Below are 26,820 nucleotides of genomic sequence, written 5' to 3'. Positions count from 1 at the left end.
TTTCTCACACACTGAGGCCTACCTCACACTGAGGTCTTTCTCACCAAATCCTTTTGGGATCCACGCACAGCTTCTCACACACTTGAGGCCTACTTCATACTGAGGCCTCTCACACTGAACCCTTTTGGGATCCACGCACAGCTTCTCACACACTGAGGATTATGTCACACTGAGGCCTCTCACACCGAGCCCTTTTGGGATCCAAACATTTCCCGTCTTTCCTTTCTGCCTCGGAAAGTGAAGAGGAAGGAAAGGGCAGGGAGGGGGCTTGGGGACCCCCCCCCCCATTTAGAAAGTGCAGATGAACCCAGGATGCTGTACTGAATTTAAATAAACCGGGTGACTCACTTAGGCATCCATTATTGACGCCTGGCTTGAATAATTCAGCAAAGAGCAAGCCAAACGCCACGGATTTTCCACTTTGCGGCACAGAGCGCCAAGGGGCATCCCTCCCCCTCCCCAAAAGAGAGTCAAGAGGGCGAGGGAGGACCCCCCCCCATGCCCGGGTGGCCTTTGCCCGCCTGCCAAGGCCTCGCTCCTCCGGTGTGAACTTGGCGAGCGAATCGGTTGTGCCCAATTGACCGCGAGGAAGGAAGAGAGCACCAAAGGGGGAGAGAGGAGACCCTGCCTTTCGCCACCCAAAAAGCCGCGCTGAACTCAGCCGAGCGAGTGATGAAGCGGGCGCCTCATGCCACGCGGAATTGGGGAACTGGAAACAGCGCGGAAATCGAGTGGGAAAGCCTGGCACTTGGGTCACGCAGGCCTAAAAGCCCTTTGGGGAGAGCACACGCTCCGTGATGACGTGATGGCAACAGGTGGAATCACGTGACATCCGTAGGGAGACCAAGGTGCTTGTTTACAACGCCATTTTCCTCCATTGTCCTCTCCTTTTGGGGAGAGGTGGTGACAGCTACCTCTCCCCAAAAGTCAAAAATGACACTGAAATAAAACACCGTCTGAGCTCTGCGAGTGCAGCATTTTTCCGAATGAAGCACAGAGTGTTTGAGGATTGGGGCATCCGTAGAAAGACCAAGGTGTTTGTTTACAAAGCTATTGTCCTCCCAACCCTGCTGTGGCAGCCACCTCTCCCCAAAAGTCAACATTGACCCTAAATACAACACTGCCTGAGCTCTGCGAGTACAGCATTTTTCTGAATGAAGCTGAGAGTGTTTGAGGACCGGGACATCCATAGGGAGACCAAGGTGCTTGTTTATAAAGCCATTGTCCTCCCAACCCTGCTGTGGCAGCCACCTCTCCCCGAAAGTCAATGATGACACTGAAATACAACACCGCCTGAGCTCTGCGAGTGCAGCATTTTTCCGAATGAAGCTGAGAGTGTTTGAGGACCGGGACATCCATAGGGAGACCAAGGTGCTTGTTTATAAAGCCATTGTCCTCCCAACCCTGCTGTGGCAGCCACCTCTCCACAGAAGTCAACATTGACCCTGAAATGCAACACCGCCTGAGCTCTGCAAGTGCAGCATTTTTTCCAAATGAAGCAGAGAGTGTTTGAGGACCGGGACATCCGTAGGGAGACCAAAATGTTGTTTACAAAGCCATTGTCCTCCCAACCCAGCTGTCGCAGCCACCTCTCCCCAAGAGTAAAAAATGACACTGAAATACAACACCGCCTGAGCTCTGCGAGTGCAGCATTTTTCTGAATGAAACACAGCGTGTTTGAGGACCGGGACATCTGTAGGGAGACCAAGGTGCTATTGTCCTCCCAACCCTGTTGTGGCAGCCGCCTCTCCCCAAAAGTCAACATTGACACTGAAATACAACACCGCCTGAGCTCTGCGAGTGCAGTGCTTTTCCGAATGAAGCACAGAGTGTTTGAGGACCGGGATATCCGTAGGAAGACCAAGATGCTTGTTTACAAAACTGTTGTCCTCCAAACCCTGCTGTGGCAGCCTCCTCTCCCCAAAAGTCAATACTGAAACTGAAATACAACACCGCCTGAGCTCTGCAAGTGCAGCATTTTTCCGAATGAAGCAGAGAGTGTTTGAGGACCAGGACTTTTGGTAAGCCCTGGCCCTTGAGAGCTCCAGCTGGAGGTCAGCTGTGACCAGCAGTGCTGCAGAATTTCTCCCCATTTCCTAGGAAGTAAATATTGGACTCACCGCAGGCTCACGGGATACGCGGAGCTCTTATCTGCCCTGGAAGGAAAAAGAACAAAATGGGGAAAGGAGCAAGAGAGGAATTCACATCTATGGCAGGCATCCTCAGGGGCTGTGAGGTCTGTTGGAAACGAGGAAAGTGGGGTTTATATCCCTGTGGAATGATGTCTAGATAAGGCGAAAGAACTCTTGTCTGCTTGAGGTAGGTAGGTGTAGTATTACTAATATTATAGTATAATTTTATAGTTCAATATAGTAATATATATTATTAATATTGTGCTATGGTAATAATATAATATATTGTATTTACAATTTACTTGTAAGCTGCTCTGAGTCCCCTTCGGGGTGAGAAGGGTGGCATATAAATATCGTAAATAAATAAAATAAATATAATTTTATAGTACAATATAGTAATATATAATATTAATATTGTGCTGTGGTAATAATATAATATAATATAATATAATATAATATAATATAATATAATATATTGTGTTTACATTTTACTTGTAAGCCGCTCTGAGTCCCCTTTGGGGTGAGAAGGGCGGCATACAAATGTCGTAAATAAATAAAATAAATAAAGCTGAACTACTTAGGTCAACAGTGAGCTGGGCTGGCAGTTGGGTGCTCATCCCCACCCGGGCTTCGAACTGGCAACTTTTTGGTTGGTAGATCTTATTGATGCTGGTTGTATGTTACCAGCTGTGCTATAGTCTGAGTTAGCATCCCAACAAAGGATTCCCCCAGGCAGGAATCAGCCAGGCCTTGATGCTGCAAGGCTTTTCAATGCTAATGAAGGTGTCTGATTCCAAGTCCTCCTCCTGCCCTCGGCCTCCTTCTTTCCCTCCGTTCCCAAAACACCCGCAGGGTCCCCGTGTGCCGAAACGTTCCCAAACAAGGGTTGTTTTGGCCTGGCCCGCACGGCCCCAAACCTGTCCGGCCAGACTGGGAACCGGTCTCTGTGTTTGGGGTCAGCAGGCGCTCCCCCCAAGCAAAATAAGGCCAAAGGGAGGAAAGCGAGAAACGTAAACACACTCATACACACACACACACAAAACAGACTCTCTTTCGCCTTTCCTCAAGGTGGTTCGGAGAGGGACTACACCCCCCATCGTCCCCCCACAGCACAGCCCCACTGAGGGTGATGGGAACAGGGGGAGAGGCCCATTTGGCCCGAGGAATGCCTGGCGTGGGCTATGGACCTCGGCGGTGGTCACGGGTCGTGGCCTCTTCCTCCCACGGGGAGCGCAGGGCGACAGAAAGGCCGCTTTGTCCCCAAGGGAGGGATTTGGGGGGGGGGGCATTCCAGGGGGATCCCACTCCTCTCGTTGGATTCGCTCGCATCCCACTTTCCTCCCTGGAATGAGACTCCAGGGGGAGAACAACGCATGGAAAACGACCCAGAAGAACACACAAAAGTATTCAATTTGCAAAGGAACCCAGGACGTCCAGGAGGAAATATGGGAAAATATGGGAAAACATTGCAAGACCATCAGCTGCACACATAGCAGTGTGGGTGCAACGAAAGGCACGGGCCTCCCCCCAAGTAAGACGGAATATGTGCAATCATTATATTATCTTAGAGTATGACACAAACGCAAGACATACACACAGCATATATACAACATGCAATATACACACAACATAAACAATACAAACATTCAGCATGCAAGATACACAATACATACATCCATCATGCAATATACATAGTACATACACACAACATACACAATACCTACACACAACATGCAACAGACACACAAAATAATACAGGCAGGCAGCATGCAACATGCACAGTACATACATACATCATGCACTATACCTAATACATTCAGACAACATACACAATATATACACATAACATGCAACATACACAGTCCATACACACAACATGCAACAGACACACAAAATAATACAGGCAGGCAGCATGCAACATGCACAGTACATACATACATCATGCACTATACCTAATACATTCAGACAACATACACAATATATACACATAACATGCAACATACACAGTCCATACACACAACATGCAACATACATGCAACATACACAATACATACATACATCATGCAACACACACAATACACACAATACACAGTAACGACATACAACATACAACATAAACAATACATACATGCAACATACACACAATATAAACAATACATACATGCAACATATATAATACATACATCACGCAACATACACAATACATTCATACATCATGCACAATACATACATACATACATCATGCAACATACACAATACATACAGACAACATACACAATACATACAGAAATCATGCAACATACACAATGCATACAGACAACATATCTGTATGTATTGTGTATGTACAATGCATATATACAACGTGCAACTTACATAATACATATATACAACATGGAACACTATATATATATACACACATACATAAAATATGCAGCATATACACAACATACACAATACATACATACAACACAATACATACACAAACTGAGGTCAAAATTGTATTGCAGTTTTTGAAACCTTTCTTCACGGTGAGGAAGAAAGGCAAGAGGAAGGGGAAGAGGCAGCACGCCACGGGCACGCACTCTTGGGAGGGCCAAGGCCAACTTGGGGAGGGCATGTCCCAGAATCCTCAACAGTGGCTGGAACCCCCGAGCAGAGGGCCCATCGTCCCTGGCCGAGCCCTACTCACCCTCCATAGGCCCCAAAGGTGAAGCTGCGCTTGCGGGACCCCATGGCGCTGATCTCAGGGCAAGGTTGCTTTGCAAAGGGGAGATCCCACAAAAGAGGAGGAGGAGGAGGAGGAAGGGCCACTCCTCTTCCGTGCCCCTCCCTCCCTCCCTGACCGCCACTGGCCCAAACCTGCTGGACACTTGCCCTGGTCAGTTCCAGCCCCCAAGGGCACTGGGGTCACCTCTCCAGCCGTCCAGGAGAGCTGGGCAAGGAAGCCAGTCTTGGAAACACCCCCCCCCCTTTTGCACAAGTGTGGGAGAGGAGGCGATGTGTGACAGATACAAAGAACGAGTGTTTGGGGAGACAGGGAAAGGAGTAGGTGTGGCAGAGAGAAAGGAACACGCGCTTGTGAGAGAGAGACACAAGTGTGCAAGGAAGACCGAGAAAAAGAGAAGAAGGTGTGAGAGACACTGAGTCAGCGAGAGAGAGAGAGACTGGTGGTTGTGCCAGAGACTGCTGAGTGTGGAACAGGGAGGTGAGTGTCTGTGAGAAAGAATCAAGACAACATTGAGTGTGTGAGACAGAGAGGTGAGTGTGCAAAAGGTATGTGAGTGCGCAACAGAGAAATGGAAGGACAGGTAGTTGTGACACAGAGAGGTGAGTGTCTGTGAGAAAGAGACAAGAGAACATCAAGTGTGTGAGGCAGAAACAGGTGATTTTGCAAGTGTGAGAGGTAAGTGTGTGAGAGATAGGTGAGTGTGCAACAGAGAAATGGAAAGACACGTGGTTGTGACACAGACAGATGAGTGTGAAACAGAGAGGTGAGCATCTGTGAGAAAGAGACAAGAGAGCATGGAGTGTGTGAGACAGAGACAGGTGATTTTGCAAGTGCAAGAGGTGAGTGTGCAACATAGAAATGGAAAGACGGGGTTGTGACACAGACAGGTGAGTGTGATACAGAGAGGTGAGCATCTGTGAGAAAAAGACAAGAGAGCATGGAGTGTATGTGACAGAGACAGGTGATTTTGCAAGTGTGAGAGATAAGTGTGTGAGAAATAGGTGAGTGTGCAACAAAGAAATGGAAAGACAGGTGGTTGTGCTGCAGAGTGTGAAACAGAGAGGTGTGTTTGAGAAAGAGACATGATAACATTGAGTGTGTGAGGCAGAGACAGGTGATTTGGCAAGTGTGTGAGAGATAGGTGAGTGGGCAACAAAGAAAGGGAAGGACAGGTAGTTGTGACACAGACAGGTGAGTGTGACACAGAGAGGTGAGCGTCTGTGAGAAAGAGACAAGATAACATTGAGTGTGTGAGGCAGACACAGGTGATTTGGCAAGTGAGAGAGGTGAGTGTGTGAGAGATAGGTGAGTGGGCAACAAAGAAAGGGAAGGACAGGTAGTTGTGACACAGACAGGTGAGTGTGACACAGAGAGGTGAGCGACTGTGAGAAAGAGACAAGAGAACATCGAGTGTGTGAGGCAGAAACAGGTGATTTTGCAAGTGCAAGAGGTGAGTGTGCAACAGAGAAATGGAAAGACAAGGGGTTGTGACACAGACAGGTGAGTGTGAAACAGAGAGGTGAGCGTCTGTGAGAAAGAGACAAGATAACATCAAGTGTGTGAGGCAAACACAAGTGATTTGGCAAATGAGAGAGGTGAGCGTGTGAGAGATAGGTGAGTGTGCAACAGAGAAATGGACAGACAGGAGGTTCTGCCGCAGAGTGTGAAACAGAGAGGTGAGTGTGAGAAAGAGACAAGAGAACATCGAGTGTGTGAGGCAGAGACAGGTGATTTTGCAAGTGTGAGAGGTGAGTGTGTGAGAGATAGGTGAGTGTGCAATAGAGAAATGGAAAACCAAGTGGTTGTGCCGCAGAGTGTGAAACAGAGAGGTGAGTGTGAGAAAGAGACAAGATAACATTGAGTGTGTGAGGCAGAGACAGGTGATTTTGCAAGTGTGAGAGGTAAGTGTGCAAGAGATAGGTGAGTGTGCATCAGAGAAATAGAAAGACAGGGGGTTGTGCTGAAGAGTATGAAACAGAGAGGTGAGTGTGAGAAAGAGACAAGATAACATTGAGTGTGTGAGGCAGGGACAGGTGATTTTGCAAGTGCAAGAGGTAAGTGTGCGAGAGATAGGTGAGTGTGCAACAGAGAAATGGACAGGTGGTTGTGCCGCAGAGTGTGAAAAAGAGACAAGAGAAAATCAACTGTGTGAGACAGAGACAGGTGATTTGGCAAACAAGAGAGGTGAGTGTGCAAGAGATAGGTGAGTGTGCAACAGAGCAACGGAAAAACAGGTGGTTGTGCACGAGGGCCTGGGGTTGGAAAGCGCTCCCTCCTGGAAGAAAATGGCCGAGGCAACGCTCAGCGAGGAGCAAAACTGGGCATTGAGGGAGGCAGGACCTTGGACAGCGACCCTGGCCTTTTTGCAAGACATCAAAGCGATACAGAACTATGGCGCATCCAAACGCTTCTTTTGGGGGATTTATAGTTTGGTGACGCCCCAGCCCTCTTGGGCAGAGAAGGTCAAAGGCCTGGCAAAACTACATCTCCCAGGATCCCACAGTATTCAAGCACTGCACTTCCTAACTCTCCCCCGAAAGCCAACTGGGATCACTTCTCTTCCATCCTGCAGAGGCGGGTTCGAGTGCGACGGTTCGGAGTTTGTGTGCCAAGCGTTTCCGCCCCCTCCGTTTGCACACTTGCTGTTCCTTGGCACAATCGCCCGCTTTTCCCCGCCGGGGAGCCTGGCAACAGGTGGGAGGTGCGAAGGAGGAAGAGAAGAAAGCCATGTGGCGCCACTAATAATCTGCGCCACTAATGAGCACTGTGCACCATGTGCAGCAGGAATCGGCATGTTGCTGGGGAATCACGAGAACGACTTGCAGCAGGTCAAGGAGAAGGACGGGGGTCAGCGAGTAGGAGAAGGCAATGACGAGGAGGAGCCAAATCCCACAATGCGACTACTTGTGCCGTATGTCCAAAGGCAAAACTGGCCATCTTGGAACGCAACCAAGACAACAACCCATCACCGTACGCTTTAGCATGGAGAGTTTGTGCTGTGTGCTTTGAGGTCTCTCTCTGCTTGCATGTCAGGAGATAACCCACCACCATATTATTATAATATGTATTATTTATTTATATTAATATTATTATGATATAATATTTATTTATATTAATATTATTATAATACATATTATATATATTATTTATTTATGTTATTTATTTATTTACATTAATATAATATATTTTTATACTATTTATTTATTTACTTATATTATATATTTATATTATGTATTTATTTATATTGTTTATTTATATTAATATTGTATATATAATATTTTATATTATTTATTTATTGTTATTAATATTAAAATATATATTTTATATTATTTATTGGTGTTGTTTATTTATTTTTATTCATATTATTATTATATATTTTTATACTATTTATTTACTTATATTATTTATTTATATGATTTATTTACTTATATTATTTATTTATATTAATATTATATATAATATTTTATATTATTTGTTTATTTATATTAATATTATTATATTATATTTTATACTGTTCATTTACTTATATTATTTATATATTTTATTTATTTATATCAATATTATATATATATTATATTATTTATGTATTTATATTAATATTATAATATATTTTTGTATTATTCATTTATATTTATATTATTATAATATATTTTATACTATTTATTTATATTATATTGTTTATTTACTTATATTATTTATTTATATTAATATTATATATACATAATATTTCATATTATTTGTTTATTTATATTAATATTATATTTTTGTACTATTTATTTATTTATATTTTTATTTATATTAATATTATTGTAATATATTTTTACGCTATTTATTTACTTATATTATATTATGTATATTATTTATTTATTTCTATTATTTATTTCTATTAATATTATATATATAATATTTTATATTATTTGTTTATTTCTATTAATATTATAATATATTTTAATATTATTTATTTATATTATTTGTTTACTTCTATTATTTATTTATATTAATATTATATATAATATTTTATATTATTTATGAATTAATATTAATATTATAATATATTTCATATTATTTATTTATTTATATTTCATCTATATTAATATTATTTATTAATATAATATAATATTATTTATTTATTTATATTTTTATTTATATTATTTATGAATTAATATTAATATTATAATATATTTCATATTATTTATTTATTTATATTTCATCTATATTAATATTATTTATTAATATAATATAATATTATTTATTTATTTATATTTTTATTTATATTATTTATTTATTTATATTAATATTATTATAATATACGATGCCGATATATTATATTATTAATATAGCGTTCATATATATTATATCATTTTATGCAAAATGGGAAGGGCAAGCTTCTCAGTGTTTGGGACTTTTGGGGAAGTCTTGATGGGAGGGAGGGCTACGTATGGCCCCATCCTCGGGTTCAACTGGGACCGCTCTGCTCGGCCTCCTTAACCAGGTCCTTGAGCTGCCATCCCTCCGCTCTGGCGCACATCCTTCCTTTGGTGCGCCTCTCTCTCTCTCTCTCTCTCCCTCCGTACGCACTGACTCACCAGCTCCCAGGCTGAACAATGGCTCTATATATAGGCCTGGCACGCGCCTCCATGCCCCTCCGTGCCGGGCACGAAGCGCCCCACGACACACTTGGGAAGGAAGGCCCATTCTCCCCCTCGGAGCCCCTTTGGGTCTGAGGCACTCGGCCCAAGAAAGAGGGACAACGGCCACCGGGGGTGTCATTAAGAGTCAGGCATCAAGCCAAATCAGATCTCGTTACCCAAATGTATATTTGCTTCATTGGAAATCAGTGTCAAAGATATTAAATATTAACCAGGTATATTTGATTACAAAAGTGCGAATCAACCACTGCAAGAGTAAGTAGGCCAAAGCCTGTTAGTGGGCCAAAGCTTGTGTCATTCTGAGGAGTGTGTGGTAAACCTCAGTGTGAGAAAGCTCGTGTGAGAGAAGCCTCATGTGAGAATGCTCAAGTGTGAGAGAAGCCTTGTGTGAGAAAGCTCAAGTGTGAGAGAAGCCTTGCGTGAGAAAGCTTCAGTGTGAGAGAAGCCTTGTGTGAGAAAGCTCAAGCGTGAGAGAAGCCTTGTGTGAGAAAGCTCCAGTGTGAGAGAAGCCATGTGTGAAAAAGCTCCAGTGTGAGAACACTTCTGTGAGAAAGTTCCAGTGTGAGAGAAGCCTCGTGTGAGAAAGCTCCAGTGTGCAAGAAGCCGTATGTGAGAAAGATCCAGTATGAGAGAAGCCTCATATGAGAAAGCTCCAGTGTAAGAGAAGCCTCGTGTGAGAAAGCTCCAGTGTGAGAACACTTGTGTGAGAAAGTTCCAGTGTAAGAAGCCTCGTGTGAGAAAGCTCCAGTGTGCAAGAAGCCTTATGTGAGAAAGATCCAGTATGAGAGAAGCCTCATATGAGAAAGCTCCAGTGTGAGAGAAGCCATGTGTGAAAAAGCTCCAGTGTGAGAACACTTGTGTGAGAAAGTTCCAGTGTAAGAAGCCTCGTGTGAGAAAGCTCCAGTGTGCAAGAAGCCTTATGTGAGAAAGATCCAGTATGAGAGAAGCCTCATATGAGAAAGCTCCAGTGTGAGAGAAGCCTTGTGTGAGAAAGATCCAATGTGAGAGAAGCTTCGTATGAGAAAGCTCCAGTGTGCAAGAAGCCTCATGTGAGAAAGCTCCAGTGTGAGAGAAGCCTCATGTGAGAAAGCTCTAGTGTGAGAGAAAGCTCATGAGAGAAAGCTCCAGTGTGAGAGAAGCCTCGTGTGAGAAAGCTCTAGTGTGAGAGAAGACTCGTGTGAGAAAGCTCCAGTGTGAGAGAAGCCTTGTGTGAGAAAGATTCAGTGTGAGAGAAGCCTCATGTGAGAAAGATCCAGTGTGAGAGAAGCCTTGTGTGAAAAAACTCCAGTGTGAGAGAAGCCTGTGTGAGAAAGCTCCAATGTGAGAGAAACCTCATGTGAGAAAGATCCAGTTAGAGGGAATCCTTGTGTGAAAAAAACTCCAGTGTCTTTTGTTAATAAGCCCACTTGCCCAACAGTCAGGACAGAAATCTATGCTCAAGGGCATATCTCCAGATCAGAGATGGGAGGCATGAGGAGAGAGCAGAGTGGAGGGCGAGTCCTGGCAAAGGGAGGGAACTAGTTGAGCGAAACCCACCCGCACGCGTCTTAGGGAGTCTTTGCACGCCGCAGCCAGAAACCAGCAGCGAAGTGGAGGCTGGAATCTGGCCTTTCCCTCTCGCTTCCCTCTCCCCCTCCGCCTGCCTCGTTCTTGCTCGCTCGCTTTGGGCGCTCTGCCAAGGCTCTTCCAAGGCACGACTTTAAATCTGTTCAGGGAGCAGGAAAACACGCTTCCAGTCAGCTCCCTCCAGAAAGGCAGCAGTCGGGCCAAGGAACAAGCAAAATAACCCCTTCGCTCCCCAGCCCAGTCCTCCCTCCCAAAAGGGTATGGACCAAGTCGCTCGGAGGGCAAAGGGCACCCCAAAGGCCATCTAGCCTGGCCCTATTACCACTCCGAACGCAATCCACATTGCAGCAACCAACCTTCATTTAAAAATATTGTCAACACCAGGCCTTATGTCGTCCATTTACACAAACGAGCAGCCACTGCCAGAAGGGAGAGAGAGTTTCATCTACGCTGATGATCATCACCATCTCACCTGCTTCTGTTACAAAACAGGAGCTTTTTTGTTGAATTCCAGGGTCAGAGAAACAGATGGTGAAGACAGAAGAATGACCTACCTCAGGGGAGCGTGCTTGCTCCTATCAGTGTTTTTGCCATTTACACAAATAACCATCCACTGCCAGAAGGGATAGAGAGTTTCATCTACGCTGACGATCATGCCATCACCACCCAAGAAGGGAGCTTTCAAACAGCTGAACAGAAGCTCTCCAAAGCTTTAGGTGTTCTTATTGCCCATTACAAAGAAAACTAACTTGCACCATTAATGTTTAATATTTACACACATGGCCAGCCACTGCCAGAAGGGTTAAAGAGTTTCATCTATGCTGACGATCATGCCATCACCGCTCAAGCAGGGAGCTTTGAAACGGTTGAACACAAGCTCTCCAAAGCTTTAGGCACTTTTAGGGCCTGTTACAGATAAACCAGCTTGCACCAAACACAAATGATCAACCACTGCCTGAAGGGATAGAGAGTTTCATCTACGCTGACAATCCTGCCATCACCACCCAAGAAGAGAGCGTTGAAATAGTTGAACAGAAGTTCTCTGGAGCTTTACGTGCTCTTACCGCCTATTACAGGGGGAAACAGATTGCTCCATCAATGTTTAACATTTACATAAATGATCAGCCACTCCCAGAAGGGACAGAGGGTTTCCTCTACGCTGATGATCATGCCATCACCGCCCAAGCATTGAAACAGTTGAACAGAAGTTCTCTGGAGCTTTAGGTGCTCTTACCTCCTATTACAGGGGAAACAAGCTCGCTCCATCCATGTTTAACATTTGCACAAATGATCCTCCACTGCCAGAAGGGACAGAGAGTTTCATATACGCTGACAATCCTGCCATCACCACCCAAGCGGAGAGCTTTGAAATGGTTGACCAGAAGCTCTCTGAAGCTCTTACTGCCTATTACAGAGAAAACCAGCTTACATCATCAATGTTTAACATTTGCACAAATGACCAGCCACTGTCAGAAGGGATAGAGAGTTTAATCTACGCTGACGATCATGCCATCACCGCCCAAACAAGGAGCTTTCAAACGGTTGAACAGAAGCTCTCCAAAGCTTTAGGTGTTCTTATTGCCCGTTGCAAAGAAAACCAACTTGCACCATTAATGTTTAACATTTACACACATGACCATCCACTGCCAGAAGGGACAGAAAGTTTCATATATGCTGATGATCCTGCCATCACTGTCAAGCAGAGAGCTTTGAAATGGTTGTTCAGAAATTCTGGGAAACTTTGGGTGCCAATTACAAGGAAAACCAGTTTGCTCCATCAATGCTTAACATTTGCACAAATGGTCAGCCACTGCCAGAAGGGACAGAGAGTTTTATCTATGCTGACGATCGTGTCATCACCACCCAAGCAGAGAGCTTTGAAATGACTAAACAGAAGCTCTCCAAAGCTTTAGGTGCTCTTACTGCCTATTACAGGGAAAGGCAGCTGATTCCTAATCCACCACATATTATTAGAGATGACAGAAATGGTGGACCACTCTGACAACCACCATGTCACAGAGAAGCCATTGAAATCCACAAGAAGCACGTGGACCATTAAAAGGAACACAATCAGACTCCTAGTATTTAAAAAAATCCTCTATAATCAATAAATAAACAACAACACTCAGAAAACAGGAGAATTCCAGACAGGAGACAATCAGGGCCAGCTAACACCTCCCAGCAAAGGATTCCCCCAGGCGGGAAGCAGCCAGGCTTTGAAGCTGCAAGGCCATTCAATGCGCATCAAGGCTGTCAATTGCAACATTCACACTTGCCTCCAACAGACAAGGGTTCTTTCTCCCACCCTGGACATCATTCCAGGGGGATATATACAAACACCATTTGCCTCGCTTCCAACCTGTGAGGATGCCTGCTGTACATATGGGCGAAACGTCAGGAGAGAATGCTTCTGGAACATGGCCAGGTCGCCACCCAGAACAATCATAATATTCAGCCATAAATAACAGAATATCAAGAATATTCAGCAATAACAACAAAAGAATAGCAGAAAAAGAATATTCAGCCACGAAAAAACCAGAAAAATAGGAATATTTGGCCATACTAATAACAGCCACAGAAGAAGACGGATGCCCCACTTTCCTCTCTCAAGAGACTCTCGCAATGCTAAAATGCAAGACAACATACAACGTAGAACCCACAACGTACAAACGAACGAAATAATAATATAACATAACATAATATAATATAACACTATTTGATTTGTAGTCAATCCACTCTTTTGGGCTTCATGAAAATCAACTATTTGCCAAAATATATTATATTATATTATATCATATCACATATTATAATATATTATTTATATTTTTGCATATAATATAACGTACTATAAATATATATGTATATGTATACATGTTTGTAGTCAATCCACTGTTTTGGGCTTCACGAAAATCTACCATTTCCCAAAATATAATATATATTACATAATATTATATTATTTATATTTTTGCAAATAATATAACATTATATATATATATATATATATATATATATATATATAATACAGTATTATATAATATACAAAACATATCTAAGACATGATAATAAAATATAATTATATATTCTTAACATATATTTTATAGTGTATATAATATAATAACATATAATAATAAAATAAATATAAATAAAATGTAACCAGTAATAAAAGGAAAAAAATAATACCAAAATAAATAAATAAAAATAATATAAAATGCATAACAATAGAAAATATAATCTAAAATAATAAAATATTACTATATATATTTATAGTGTATATAATATAATAACGTATAATAATAAAATCAATATAAATAAAATATAACCAGTAATAAAAGGAAAAAAATAATACCAAAATAAATAAATAAAAATAATATAAAATGCATAACAATAGAAAATATAATCTAAAATAATAAAATATTACTATATATATTTATAGTGTATATAATAACGTATAATAATAAAATAAATATAAATAGAATATAACTAGTAATAAAATAAAAGGAAAAAATATAATATAATGCCAAAAATAAATAAAAATAATATAAAATGCATAACAATAGAAAATGTAAAATAATCAAAATAATATGTATTATGAAATAAAATAAATGTATACATTAATATATAAAAATATAATGCAATTAATACATAATCATATTTATATATTATTAATATACACTTTATATAATGTATGTAATATAATAATAATGTATAATAATAAAATAAATACAAATAAAATATAACATGTAATTATATAATATAATAGGAAACATATATCAAAATAACAATAGAAAATATAATCTAAAATAATAAAAATAAATAAAATAATATAGAATATAAAATAATATGTATTATGAAATAAAATAAATGTATACATTAATATATAAAACATATAATGCAATAATACATAATCATAGTTATATATTATTAATATACACTTTATATAATGTATAAAGTGTATATTAATAATATAATAATGTATAATAATAAAATAAATATAAATAAAATATAACATGTAATTATATAATATAATAGGAAAAAATATAATACCAAAATAAATAAAAATAATATGTGATACATAATAATAGAAAATATAATAAAATAGATAAAATAATACAACTATAAAATAATATGTAATATAAAATAAATGTGTACAACATTATTATATAATATATAAAACACATAATATAAGAATACATGATCATAAAATATAATTATATATTATTAATATATATTTTATACAGTGTATATATTTATTTATTTATTTATAAATAAATAAATAAATAATATATTATTAATATATATTTTATACAGTGTATATAATATAATAACTTATAACATTAAAATAAATATAAATAAAATAAATCATGTAATAATATAAAAATATAATTCCAAAATAAAAAATCTAATGCATAACAATAGAAAATGTAATATCAAATAATAAAATAATTAAAATAATATAAAATATAAAATAATATATATATATATTAATAAATAAAATATAACAAGTAATATTATAATAGAAAAAAATATAATACTACGATAAAAAAAATCTAATGCAAAAAAATAGAAAATATAACATAAAATAATAAAAATAAATAAAATAATATATGATATAAAATAATAATATATAACATATATATTAATGAAATAAAAAGAATATAACAAGTAACAATATAATAGGAATATAAACAAAATAAACAAAAGTAATATGTAATACATAACAATAGAAAATATAATCTAAAATAATATATATATTATATATATGTATATATAATAAAATAAATGAAAATAAAATGTAATTAAGGATGATAATATAGCTAATGATATAATAATAATAATGTATAATAATAAAATAAATATAAATAAAATATAACACGTAATAATATAAAAATATAATACCAAGATTAAAAAAAATCTAATGCAAAAAAATTAGAAAATATAACATAAAATAATAAAAATAAATAAATATGTAAAATAAAATAAATGAAAATAAAATGTAATGAAGGATGATAATATAGCTAATGATATAATAATAATAATAATAATAATAATAATAGTAATAATAATAGTAATATATGGCATGGTTTCCCCTCACCCCTCCTCCTCCTCCTCTTGCCGCATTGAGGGCATCCCAAAGGGCCAGAGTGGTCCTGGGCGCTCTGCGCATGCTCAGGAAGCCTCTGCCTTTCCCTCCTTGGGTGGGTGGGTGGCTGAGTGGGTGGGGGTCTCACCTGCGAAGCCTCTGAGGGGAGGGTGAGGGGAAGACTGGACCTAAAGAGGCGCGCTCCTCCCGCTTCGGCCTCCAGAGCCGCACTGAGCCAGGAGGAGGCGGGCGGGGACAGGCCTTCGGTCACGTGGGCGCCCCCCACCCGCTTTGCCGGGCTCCCATTGGCCGCTCCTCCAGCCCCCCTCCCCCCTCCTTCTCCCGCCCCTCGCCGCACCTGAGCGCCCCTCATTCGGGCTGCCCCGCGCACGCGCACTCCGCGCCTCTCCCCCCCCACCACTCTCCCCTGGGTTGGTTCATAGAAATACCCAAAAGCAAGACTAGGATATCCATACATCTACCTACCTATCCACCTATCCATCCATCTACCTATCCATCAACCTAGCTATCCATCTATCTACCCACCTATGTACTTACTTGCCTACCTATCCATCTACCTACCAATCCATCCATCCATCTACCTACCTATCCATCTATCTACCAACCTATGTACTTACTAACCTATCCATCTACATACCTATCCATCTATCCATCTACCTACCTACCTATCCATCTATCTACCCACCTATGTACTTACTTGCCTACCTGTCCATCTACCTAGCTATCCATCTACCTACCTATCCATCTATCTACCCACCTATGTACTTACTTACCTACCTATCCATCTATCTACCTATACATCTATCCATCCATCTACCTATCCATTTACCTAGCTATCCATCTAACTACCTATCCATTTATTTATCCATCTACCTACCTATCCATCTATCCATCCATCTACCTACCTACCTATCCATCTATCTACCCACCTATGTACTTACTAACCTATCCATCTACATACCTATCCATCTATCCATCTACCTATCCATCTATCTACCCACCTATGTACTTACTTACCTACCTATCCATCTATCTACCTATCCATCTATCCATCCATCTACCTATCCATTTACCTAGCTATCCATCTAACTACCTATCCATTTATCTATCCATCTACCTACCTATCCATCTATCCATCCATCTACCTACCTATCCATCTATCTACCCACCTATGTACTTACTAACCTACCTATCCATCTATTCAGCTGTCTATCTATCCATCTATCTAACCACCTATGTACTTACTAACCTACCTATCCATCTACCTACCTATCCATCTATCTAACCACCTATGTACTTACTAACCTACCTATCCATCTACCTATCTATCCATCTATTCAGCTATCTACCTCATCATCTATCTATCCATCCATCCATCCATCTATAAATCTATCCATCTATCTACTCACCCATGTACTTACTTGCCTACCTATCCATCTATCTACCTATCCATCTACCTAGCTATCCATCTATCTACCCACCTATGTACTTACTAACCTATCCATCTACCTACCAATCCATCCATCCATCTACCTACCTATCCAGCTATCTACCCACCTATGTACTTACTTGCCTACCTATCCATCTACCTAGCTATCCATCTACCTACCTATCCATCTATCTACCCACCTATGTACTTACTAACCTATCCATCTACATACCTATCCATCTATCCATCTACCTATCCATCCATTTATCTACCTATCCACCTATCTATCTACCAACCAACCTATCCATCTATCTACCTATCCATCTACCCACCTATGTACTTACTAACCCACCAATGCATCTACCTACCTAGACATCTATCTACCCACCTATGTACTTACTAACCTACCTATCCATCTACCTACCTATCCATCTGCCTACCTACCTACCTACCTATTTATCCATCTACCTACCTACCTATCCATCTACCTACCTATCGACCCATCTACCTACCTACCTACCTACCTATCCATCTTCCTACCTACCTATCCATCTATCTACCCACCTACCTACTTACCTACCTACAGATCCATATATCTTCCTATTTATTTATCTACCTACCTACCAACCTATCTATCAATCTACCTACATACTTACCTACCTACCAACAGATCCATATATCTACCTATTTATCCATCTACCTACCTACCTATTCATCTACCTACTTACCTACCTACCTACCTACCTAATTACATATCCATCTATCTATCCATCCACCTATCTACCAACAGATCCATTTATCTACCTATTAATCTATCTACCTACCAACCAACCTACCCATCCATCAATCTATATATCTACCCACCTACCTATCTACCTACTGATTCATCTATCTACCCACCTATCTACCTACCTACCTATCCATCAATCTATATATCTACCCACCCACCCACCTACCTACCTACCTATCCATCCATCCATCCATCCACCTACCTACCTATCCGTCTACCTACCTACCGATTAATCTATCTACCCACCTACCTATCCATCCATCCACCTACCTACCTATCCGTCTACCTACCTACCGATTAATCTATCTACCCACCTACCTATCTATCCATCTACCTACCTATCCATCTACCTACCTACCGATTAATCTATCTACCCACCTACCTATCCATCCATCCACCTACCTACCTATCCGTCTACCTATCTACCTACCGATTCATCTACCTATCCATCCATCCATCTACCTATCCATCCATCCATCCATCCATCCATCAATCTATATATCTACCCACCTACCTACCTATCCATCCATCCACCTACCTACCAACCTACCTATGCATCTATCTACCTACCTACCTACCTATAAATTTTTCAACCCTACTTGGGGGATTTTCACTTATCGCGGGTGGTCTTGGGAGGTAACACCCGCCATGAGTGAGGGAACATTGTACACTTGACTTTCAATCTCGAGGTGCTGTTTTCCACAATGTCCACATGATGGCAGCACAGAGGCGCCCTCCCAGGCTCAAGGGTGCACTTCCCTCCCTGTCCACCGGATGCCGCCCTCCTGTGGACACAGGAATATTTGCACTTGCCTTGAGAAGCTGGTATGCTAGCCTTTGCTGCCATCAAGTGGCCAGAGAGGGAAATGCGCCTTTGAGCCGTGGAGGCGCCTCTGTGCTGCCATCCTGTGGACAGAGTGGAAACCGCACCTATTTCTCAAAATAATGGCAAAAATCATGGGGAAAAAAATCAAAGTAATGATAAAAAATATTCTCCAAAATAATTTTAAAAATGGAAAAAATCAAAATAATGAGACAAAAATATTCTCCAAAATAATGGGGAAAAATCAAAGTAATAGTAAAAATATTTTCTGAATTAATGACAGAAATAATGGGGAAATAATAATAATAATAATAAATATTCTCCAAAATAATCTCAAATTTTTTTTGGAAAAATAGTGAATATTTTTTTGTGGTAATTTTAAGCCATAATGGCCCAGATGTCAGAGGAGACCAAAGGCAAAACTTCAGCTTCCAGGATATTATTAGTAGTATTTTTAATATTATTAATCACCATGGCTCAATGATATATCAATGACTAGCCATCCCCTGCCACGTGTTGCTCTGGCCGTCTGTGTATATGTGTTTTGTGTGTGTGTATATGTGTCTATTTGTATATGTGTAGTTTTGTGCATGCACTGTAATGTATTATTTACTTTTTTTTGCTTTTTAAGATTCTTCCGCTGTGTTTTTCAGTGTTTTTATGAGTGATGGTCACTCGTTGGCCTGAGAGGTGTCTTGTGTCCAAATTTGGTGTCAATTTGTCCAGTGGTTTTTGAATTATGTTAATCCCACAAACGAACATTACATTTTTATTTATATAGATTATATATACTACAACTTATGATATAGTAGTACAATAATAGTATAATATACTGGTAGTATATTATGTACCTTGTGGTATAATAATATAGTACAAAATAATAATATATAATAATATAATTAGATATTACATGTAATATTACTAATAATATCGCAGTATAGTGGTATAGTACAATATAATAATATATTATATAATAATAAAATATATTATGTGTTGTATATGCTACAACTTATGATATAGCAGTACAATATATTATATAATACTAATAGTATAATATACTGGTAGTTATCTATCTTGTAATATGATAATATAGTACAATATAATAATGTAATGATTGTATATTATGTAATATTACTAATAATATTGCAGTATAGTGGTATAGTGCAATATAATAATATATTATATAATAATATATGTTATAGTATGTGTTACATATACTACAACTTATGATATAATAGTACAATATATTATATAATACTAATAGTATAATATACTGGTAGTGTATTATGTATCTCATGGTATGATAATATACTACAAGATAATAATATATAATAATATTAGATATTACATGTAATATTACTAATAAGATCGCAGTATAGTACAATACAATAATATATTATATAATAATAAAATATGTGTTATATATGCTACAACTTATGATATAGTAGTACAATATATTATATAATACTAATAGTATAATATACTGGTAGTTATTATGTGTCTTGTATAATAATATAGTACAATATAATAATATACCATGTGCGATTCACAGTTGACCACGATGGGAAAAATACGAATATTGTGCTATGCTTATAATATACTAGCTTGAGGACCTGGAGCTGCCCGGGTTATTTGAGAAAGGAATTGTGCATCAAGGTTGGTCTTTATCAGTTATTTATATGGCTCGCAGTGGTCTCAGGAAATTAGTGAAGGTACTGCGAGTCCCATCATTTGTGGTCCATCCTCCTCCAAATTGCACCAGAATGGAGAGTGGGTCATGGGGGCTCTGTGTGCCAAGTTTGGTCTTGATCAGTCATTGGATGAGGGTCACAGTGGTCTCAGAAAGTGAGTTAAGGTACTGCAAGTCCCATCATCAATAGTCTGTCTTCCCCCAAACCTTATCAGAATGTTGAGTTGGCCATGGGGGCTCCCTGTGCCAAGTTTGGTCTTTATTGGTATTTGGATGAGTGTTGCTGTGGCCTCAGGAAGTGAGTGATGGTACTGCAAGTCCCATCATCCATGGTCCATCCTCCTCCAAACTGCAGTAGGATGTAGAGTGGGTCTTGCGGGCTCTGTGTGCCAAGTTTGGTCTGTATAGGTAATTTTCCAACACAGCCTCAGGCCTTTTCCTCTCCTCTGTCACCTCAGAATCTTGGAATGTTGAGGCTGGCCAATCAGAGACCATATGCAAATTGTACCACAGTGGCAACCAATCAGAAAGCTGCCACATACACCTCCCTCCACCCTCCCTCTGTCCGCTCTCCCTCCTCCACATACAAACATTCTCTTTTCTTATAGATATAGATATAAATATGGAAAACACAAGAATGGCTGTCAGATTGGGGGAAAAAGTCAACTTCTATCCTCATACCAAAAAAGGGAAATGCAAAAGAATGCTCAAATTTTCATACAGTGCCACTTATTTCCTCCAAGTGTATCGTCTTGGCGGAAGGTCCATAGGTGGCTGTGGAGCCCGATGCTTTATCCGCATGTTCTCCCGCAATGAGAACATTGGTTTCCAGGTGGGAGGCAGTCCCGGTCAATAACAGATCAATAAGTACCGCTTCTGCGGGAAGTCTACAGCACTCCATGCAGGCATGCTGGCTAATGACCTTGAAGGCATCTACGGACAACGCCAGCTCTTTGGCTTGGAAACAGAGATGACCACCACCCTCCAGAGTCAGACACGACTATACCATAGGGAAACCTTTACCGTTACTAATATTATTAAATAATAACATTTCCCCCCTTGGTTTTAGAGATTTTTTATTGTTTTATATTTATTATTACTCTTATAAGAAAATTCCTCCTTTTATTTAATTATTTATTATTATTATTTCTATTATTATTATTATTATTATTATTATTATTTGAAACACAGCAAGATGAGTCCACAGTAGACACTCTGCTGGCTGTTGTTATTATTATCTATTATTATTATTTCTATTGTTATTATTATTATTATTATTTTCATGCAAGACACAAAGAGGGCTCAGGGTGGTCGGCCGCGGTTTATTGGCACCAAAATATGAGACTACAAGATGGCATTGCACGGTGTTTCATTGTTCCTCGGCTCCGTTCGTCAACATCGCGACGTTCCCCTTAGTGTTTCAGTCATCCGTTTCCTCCTCATCCAAACCCACGACTGGTTATACGCTCGAGACGAACAGTTTCCTCAGCGTGGAGTCATAAACCCCCCCACAAAGCGATGCAAACGTTATCTGTGTCAATATCCCATTCCTAGAAACCGTTGGGACTCTCCATGCAAAGGCCGGCCCCCAAAGACATCACATTTGGAGGCAAAGCAAGGCAATCGTTTGGGTTGGAGTCAAGGCTTCCCTACTCCGTCCCCAAGTCGTGTCTTAGAAAGCAAAATCCAAGGCTTCCGCTCGTCTTTCGTTCCGTTCGTCTGGGTACCCACTTGCTTTTGTCTGAAAACAACTTGAATTCTGTTCATCCGGGTAACCGCTTGCCTTCGTCTCGAAACAACTTGAATTCTGTTCGTCCAGGTACCCGCTTGCCTTCGTTTCGAAACAACTCGAATTCTGTTCGTCCAGGTACCCGCTTGCCTTCGTTTCGAAACAACTCGAATTCTGTTCGTCCAGGTAACCGCTTGCCTTCGTCTCAAAACAAATTGGAATGAGAAACTGACGTTTTTCTCAACTTGCAGTTCGAAAATAATTTGACAAAAAGGTGTTCTGTTTTCCCCTCGTCGCCCTGTGGAAAGTCTCAAGGACAGAGAGGACTGGTTGGCGCCTCGTTCGGGGTCTCACATCACCAAAAAGGGCACCTGGAAGAAAGAAAGAGCGACTCGAATAAATGATTTTCGGATTTAGGAGCATCTCCAAATGGAGCACTACAATGCCCAGTATCCCCAATTGCCTAGTCAAGGAGGGGCGCTTGAAATGGGCCTAATTGGGTGGGTCACATGCTCCCCATCTCTACAGGCCAATAAGTAAATAATAATAATAATAATAATAATAATAATAATAATAATGATGATGATGATGATGAAGATTTTAGTCCACGGGAATGTGTTGGGCATCGAAGTGTGCCTTTTTTTGTAAGCTGCCCTGAGTCCCCCCTAGGGGGTTGAGAAGGGCGGGGTAGAAGCACTCCAAATAAATAAATAAAAATAAATGACGCTTCTCTCTGTGAGAAATCTGACTCGGAAAGTGCAGGACTTCAAGGTTGGTTAGAGGAGCCAGAAACTGCAACATTAGATAAGGAGTTGGGTGAAGAGGGTGATGGGTTCACTGACAATTTGGACAGGATTGTGGGATTTTCTGGGGCACAAAGTGAGGAAATTTAAATCAGGGGAACGATGCTTCTCTCTGTGAGAAATCTGACACAGAAAATGCAGGGCTTCAAGCTTGGTCAGAGGAGCCAGAAACTGCAACATTAGATAAGGAGTTGTGTGAATTATTATTATTATTATTATTATTATTATTATTATTATTATTATTTCTCGCATTTCTATCCCGTCCTTCTCAACCCCTGGAGGGGGACTCAGGACGGCTTACAATTGGCCCCATTCCGAAGCCATTACATAACAAATTACAAAATTAAAACCACAATTAGACATAAAAGCATAATTAACAATACATAACAATACAATACATAAGAGGGTGATGGGTTCACTGATGATTTGGAGAGGATTGTGGGATTGCCTGGGGAACAAAGTGATGAAGATTTTAGTCAGGGGAAATGATGCTTCACTCTGACTCAGAAAGTGCAGGGCTTCAAGGTTGGTTAGAGGAGCCAGAAACTGCAACATCATTTGGACCTAGCAATGAGCCGTTTCCAACGGTCCCCGCTTACCACCCGATGTAGCACTGGCAGAGGTTCTCGTGGGAGGTGGCCTGCTTGATGAGCAGCTCCACTTGCGTGGGCACGTCCAGCGTTTCGTCGTGGGAGAAGTCCCGCCCTTTGTAGGAAAGAAAGACAAATTGGCTTTTATGGTCGAATGGAAGGACAAAACAGCGCCAATGGGGGGATTTCTGAATGGCCATCTGTCAGGAGGGATTGCATCGTGTTGGGCAGAAAGAAACTGGACTTGGTGACCTTTAAGTTACTTACTGAGTTTCCTTCCCTGGGGGTTTTTAAAACAGAGACTGGATGGTCATCTATCAGGAGGGATTGGATGGTGCCTTCCTGCCTGGCAAAAGAACTGGATGACCTTTAGGGTATCTTCCAACGCTACCATTCAAAATCCGGGGGTTTGGAAAATACACCTGATGGCCATCTATCAGGAAGGATCGGATGGTGTCTTCCTGCCAGGCAGAAGGGAACTGGATTGGATGACCTTGAGGGTACTTTATAACTCAAGCATTCAGAGTCTAGGGTTTTGAAACCGACTGGATGGCCATCTGTCGGGAGGGATTGGGTGGTGTCTTCCTACCTGGCAGGACTGAATGACCTTTAGGGTACCTTCCGACTCTAGCATTCAGAGTCGGAAGATATTAAACAGACTAGATGGCCATCTGTCAGGAGGGATTGGGTGGTGTCTTCCTGCCTGGCAGAAGGGGGCTGGACTGGATGGCCCTTGGGGTTCCCTTTCTGCTCCATCCTCATAAAGACTTATTTGTATGAGGGACAGAGACAGCCTGTCTTTCCTTATAGTTGGGATGTGTAGCGTTACTTCCTTAATACAAACAAAATGCATGACATTATTTCTTTCATTAGTCCTCACTCACCGGTGAGTTTATCCCGGACTCTGTTGATAATCTGTATAGCCTTTTTGTTCAGAGCCTCTGGTTTGACGAGACCGTCTCCAACTGGAAAGCGGAAACGAGAGAACAAGGGTTAGAGTCAAGATTGGTCAGAGGAGCCAGAAACTGCAACATTAGATAAGGAGTTGGGTGAAGAGGGTGATGATTTGGAGAGGATTGTGGGATTTCCTGGGGAACAAAGCAATAAAGATTCTAATCAGGAGAATTATGCTTCTCTTTGTGAGAAATCTAACTCGGAAAGTGCAGGGCTTCAAAGTCGGTGAGAGGAGCCAGAAACCGTAATATTAGAAAAGTTGGGTGAAGAGGGCAACAGGTTCACTGATAATTTGGAGAGGATTGTGGGATTGTCTGGGGCACAATGTGATGAAGACTCAAGTCAGGGGAATGATGTTTCTCTGTGTGAGAAATCTAACTCTGAAAGTGCAGGGCTTCAAGGTCAGTCAGAGGAGCCAGAAACCACAATATTAGAAAAGGAGTTGGGTGAAGAGGGCGACAGGTTCACTGATAATTTGGACAGGATTGTGGGATTTTCTGGGGCACAAAGTGAGGAAATTCAAGTCAGGGGAATGATGCTTCTCTGTGTGAGAAATCTGACACAGAAAGTGCAGGGCTTCAAGGTCAATCAGAGGAGCCAAAAACTGCAACATTAGAAAAGGAGTTGGGTGAAGAGAGTGACAGGTTCACTGACAATTTGGACAGGATTGTGGGATTTTCTGGGGCACGAAGTGAGGAAATTCAAGTCAGAGGAATGATGCTTCTCTCTGTGAGAAATTTGACTCAGAAAGTGCACGGCTTCAAAGTCGGTCAGAGGAGCCAGAAACTGCAACATTAGAGAAGGAGTCGAGTGAAAAGGGTGATGGCTTCACTGACGATTTTGTAGAATGGCTCAAACAAACAATAAAAAAGGAGGGAAGCAGGCAGACTTACTGAAGGAATGGATTGATTCAGGCACCGTGGTCCCCGGTTTTTTATGAGCCGTTTCCCCCAGCTCCACGCTGTCCAACATTTCTAATTGGAAGAGAGAGAGAGAGGGGGTTCAGATGGAAGGACAAAAAAAGCGATGCTAAGGATTTCCTTGGACGAACGAGGCCTAATTCACGCAGAACGACAAAAGAAGGGCTTCAGCATTACTTACCTACTGACTGGCCCGCTGAATAGGAGTCCGTCCGAGTCCGGGACCGCTTATTGCCTTTTGTGTTCGCTGCTTAAAGATAAAGAAAGGGAGGGTAAAGCCTTGGAAATAGTTTGCCATTCCTGCTCATGCCACAGATCAGAGATAGCTAGCAAGGGGTCAACAAGATTTTGCGTTGGCTGCAACAGAATCATTTCGAGAAGGAAAAGGATGCGTACGGATCCGGAATCAGACTCCTGGCCTGCCTCGGCCTTACTTACTGTCCATGAGCCTCCAGTTTAGCAAAGGGTCGTACACAAAGGCCTCCAGCACGGCCATGACGCTGTCCTTGTGCTCCCGCAAGACCTCCATGACGGTGTGGCAGGTGATCCTGTAGTTGCCATCCAATCCGGTCACCTGCGGAAACAGGAGGTGCACATCAGTTACAGCTTTGAGGTGGAATCCTCATTTTTTGTTTATCTCGTAAGAAATACGTCTTCTCCAGTCATGGTCCCCCCCCCCCCCCCTTTTTTTTTTTTTACCTCCATGGCGTTTGTCAACATCCGAGTCAGCCTGAAGGGAATCTTCTCCGGGAACTTCTCTCTGGTCATGGCAACCTAAGAACCAAGGAGGGAGAAAAGACACTGTTTGGTTAGCAGGAATGGGAGACTGACAGACTTTCTTTTTTTTCCCTTCCTTCCCTTGCTTCTTCTTTCCTGCCTTCCATCCATTGCTTCCTCCTTCTTTCTATGCTTCTGG

The 26,820-nt window shown here is 40.7% G+C and overlaps 2 protein-coding genes across 6 annotated transcripts in view; both read right to left on the bottom strand.

Moving 5' to 3' along the window:
* The window catches only part of RAP1GAP (RAP1 GTPase activating protein), a 55,214-nt gene extending 38,804 nt beyond the window's left edge, over positions 1–16,410 (bottom strand). Inside the window, exons 1-2 of one of the 2 annotated variants that reach the window (XM_060758882.2) lie at positions 16,304–16,410; positions 2,121–2,156 (exon numbers count right to left, since the gene is read on the bottom strand). The gene's annotated coding sequence lies outside the window, so the exon portion shown is untranslated. The remainder of the gene's footprint in view (positions 1–2,120; positions 2,157–16,303) is intronic. The other variant, XM_060758883.2, reaches the window with a different exon arrangement.
* A 5,800-nt stretch (positions 16,411–22,210) lies between these two features.
* The window catches only part of MTOR (mechanistic target of rapamycin kinase), a 101,135-nt gene continuing 96,525 nt past the window's right edge, over positions 22,211–26,820 (bottom strand). For all 4 annotated transcript variants that reach the window (XM_060758886.2, XM_060758891.2, XM_060758887.2 and 1 more), the window contains 7 exons: positions 26,604–26,678; positions 26,343–26,478; positions 26,086–26,154; positions 25,878–25,958; positions 24,915–24,995; positions 24,040–24,145; positions 22,211–23,008 (listed from right to left, as the gene is read on the bottom strand). In XM_060758886.2, the coding sequence (XP_060614869.1) occupies positions 22,993–23,008; positions 24,040–24,145; positions 24,915–24,995; positions 25,878–25,958; positions 26,086–26,154; positions 26,343–26,478; positions 26,604–26,678 (564 nt within the window). In that variant the 3' untranslated portion in view covers positions 22,211–22,992. The remainder of the gene's footprint in view (positions 23,009–24,039; positions 24,146–24,914; positions 24,996–25,877; positions 25,959–26,085; positions 26,155–26,342; positions 26,479–26,603; positions 26,679–26,820) is intronic.

This window comes from Anolis sagrei, chromosome 13, assembly GCF_037176765.1.
Source record: "Anolis sagrei isolate rAnoSag1 chromosome 13, rAnoSag1.mat, whole genome shotgun sequence".
NCBI classification, from domain to species: Eukaryota; Metazoa; Chordata; class Lepidosauria; order Squamata; family Dactyloidae; genus Anolis; species Anolis sagrei.
This window is presented reverse-complemented; position numbering and strand designations above follow the sequence as displayed.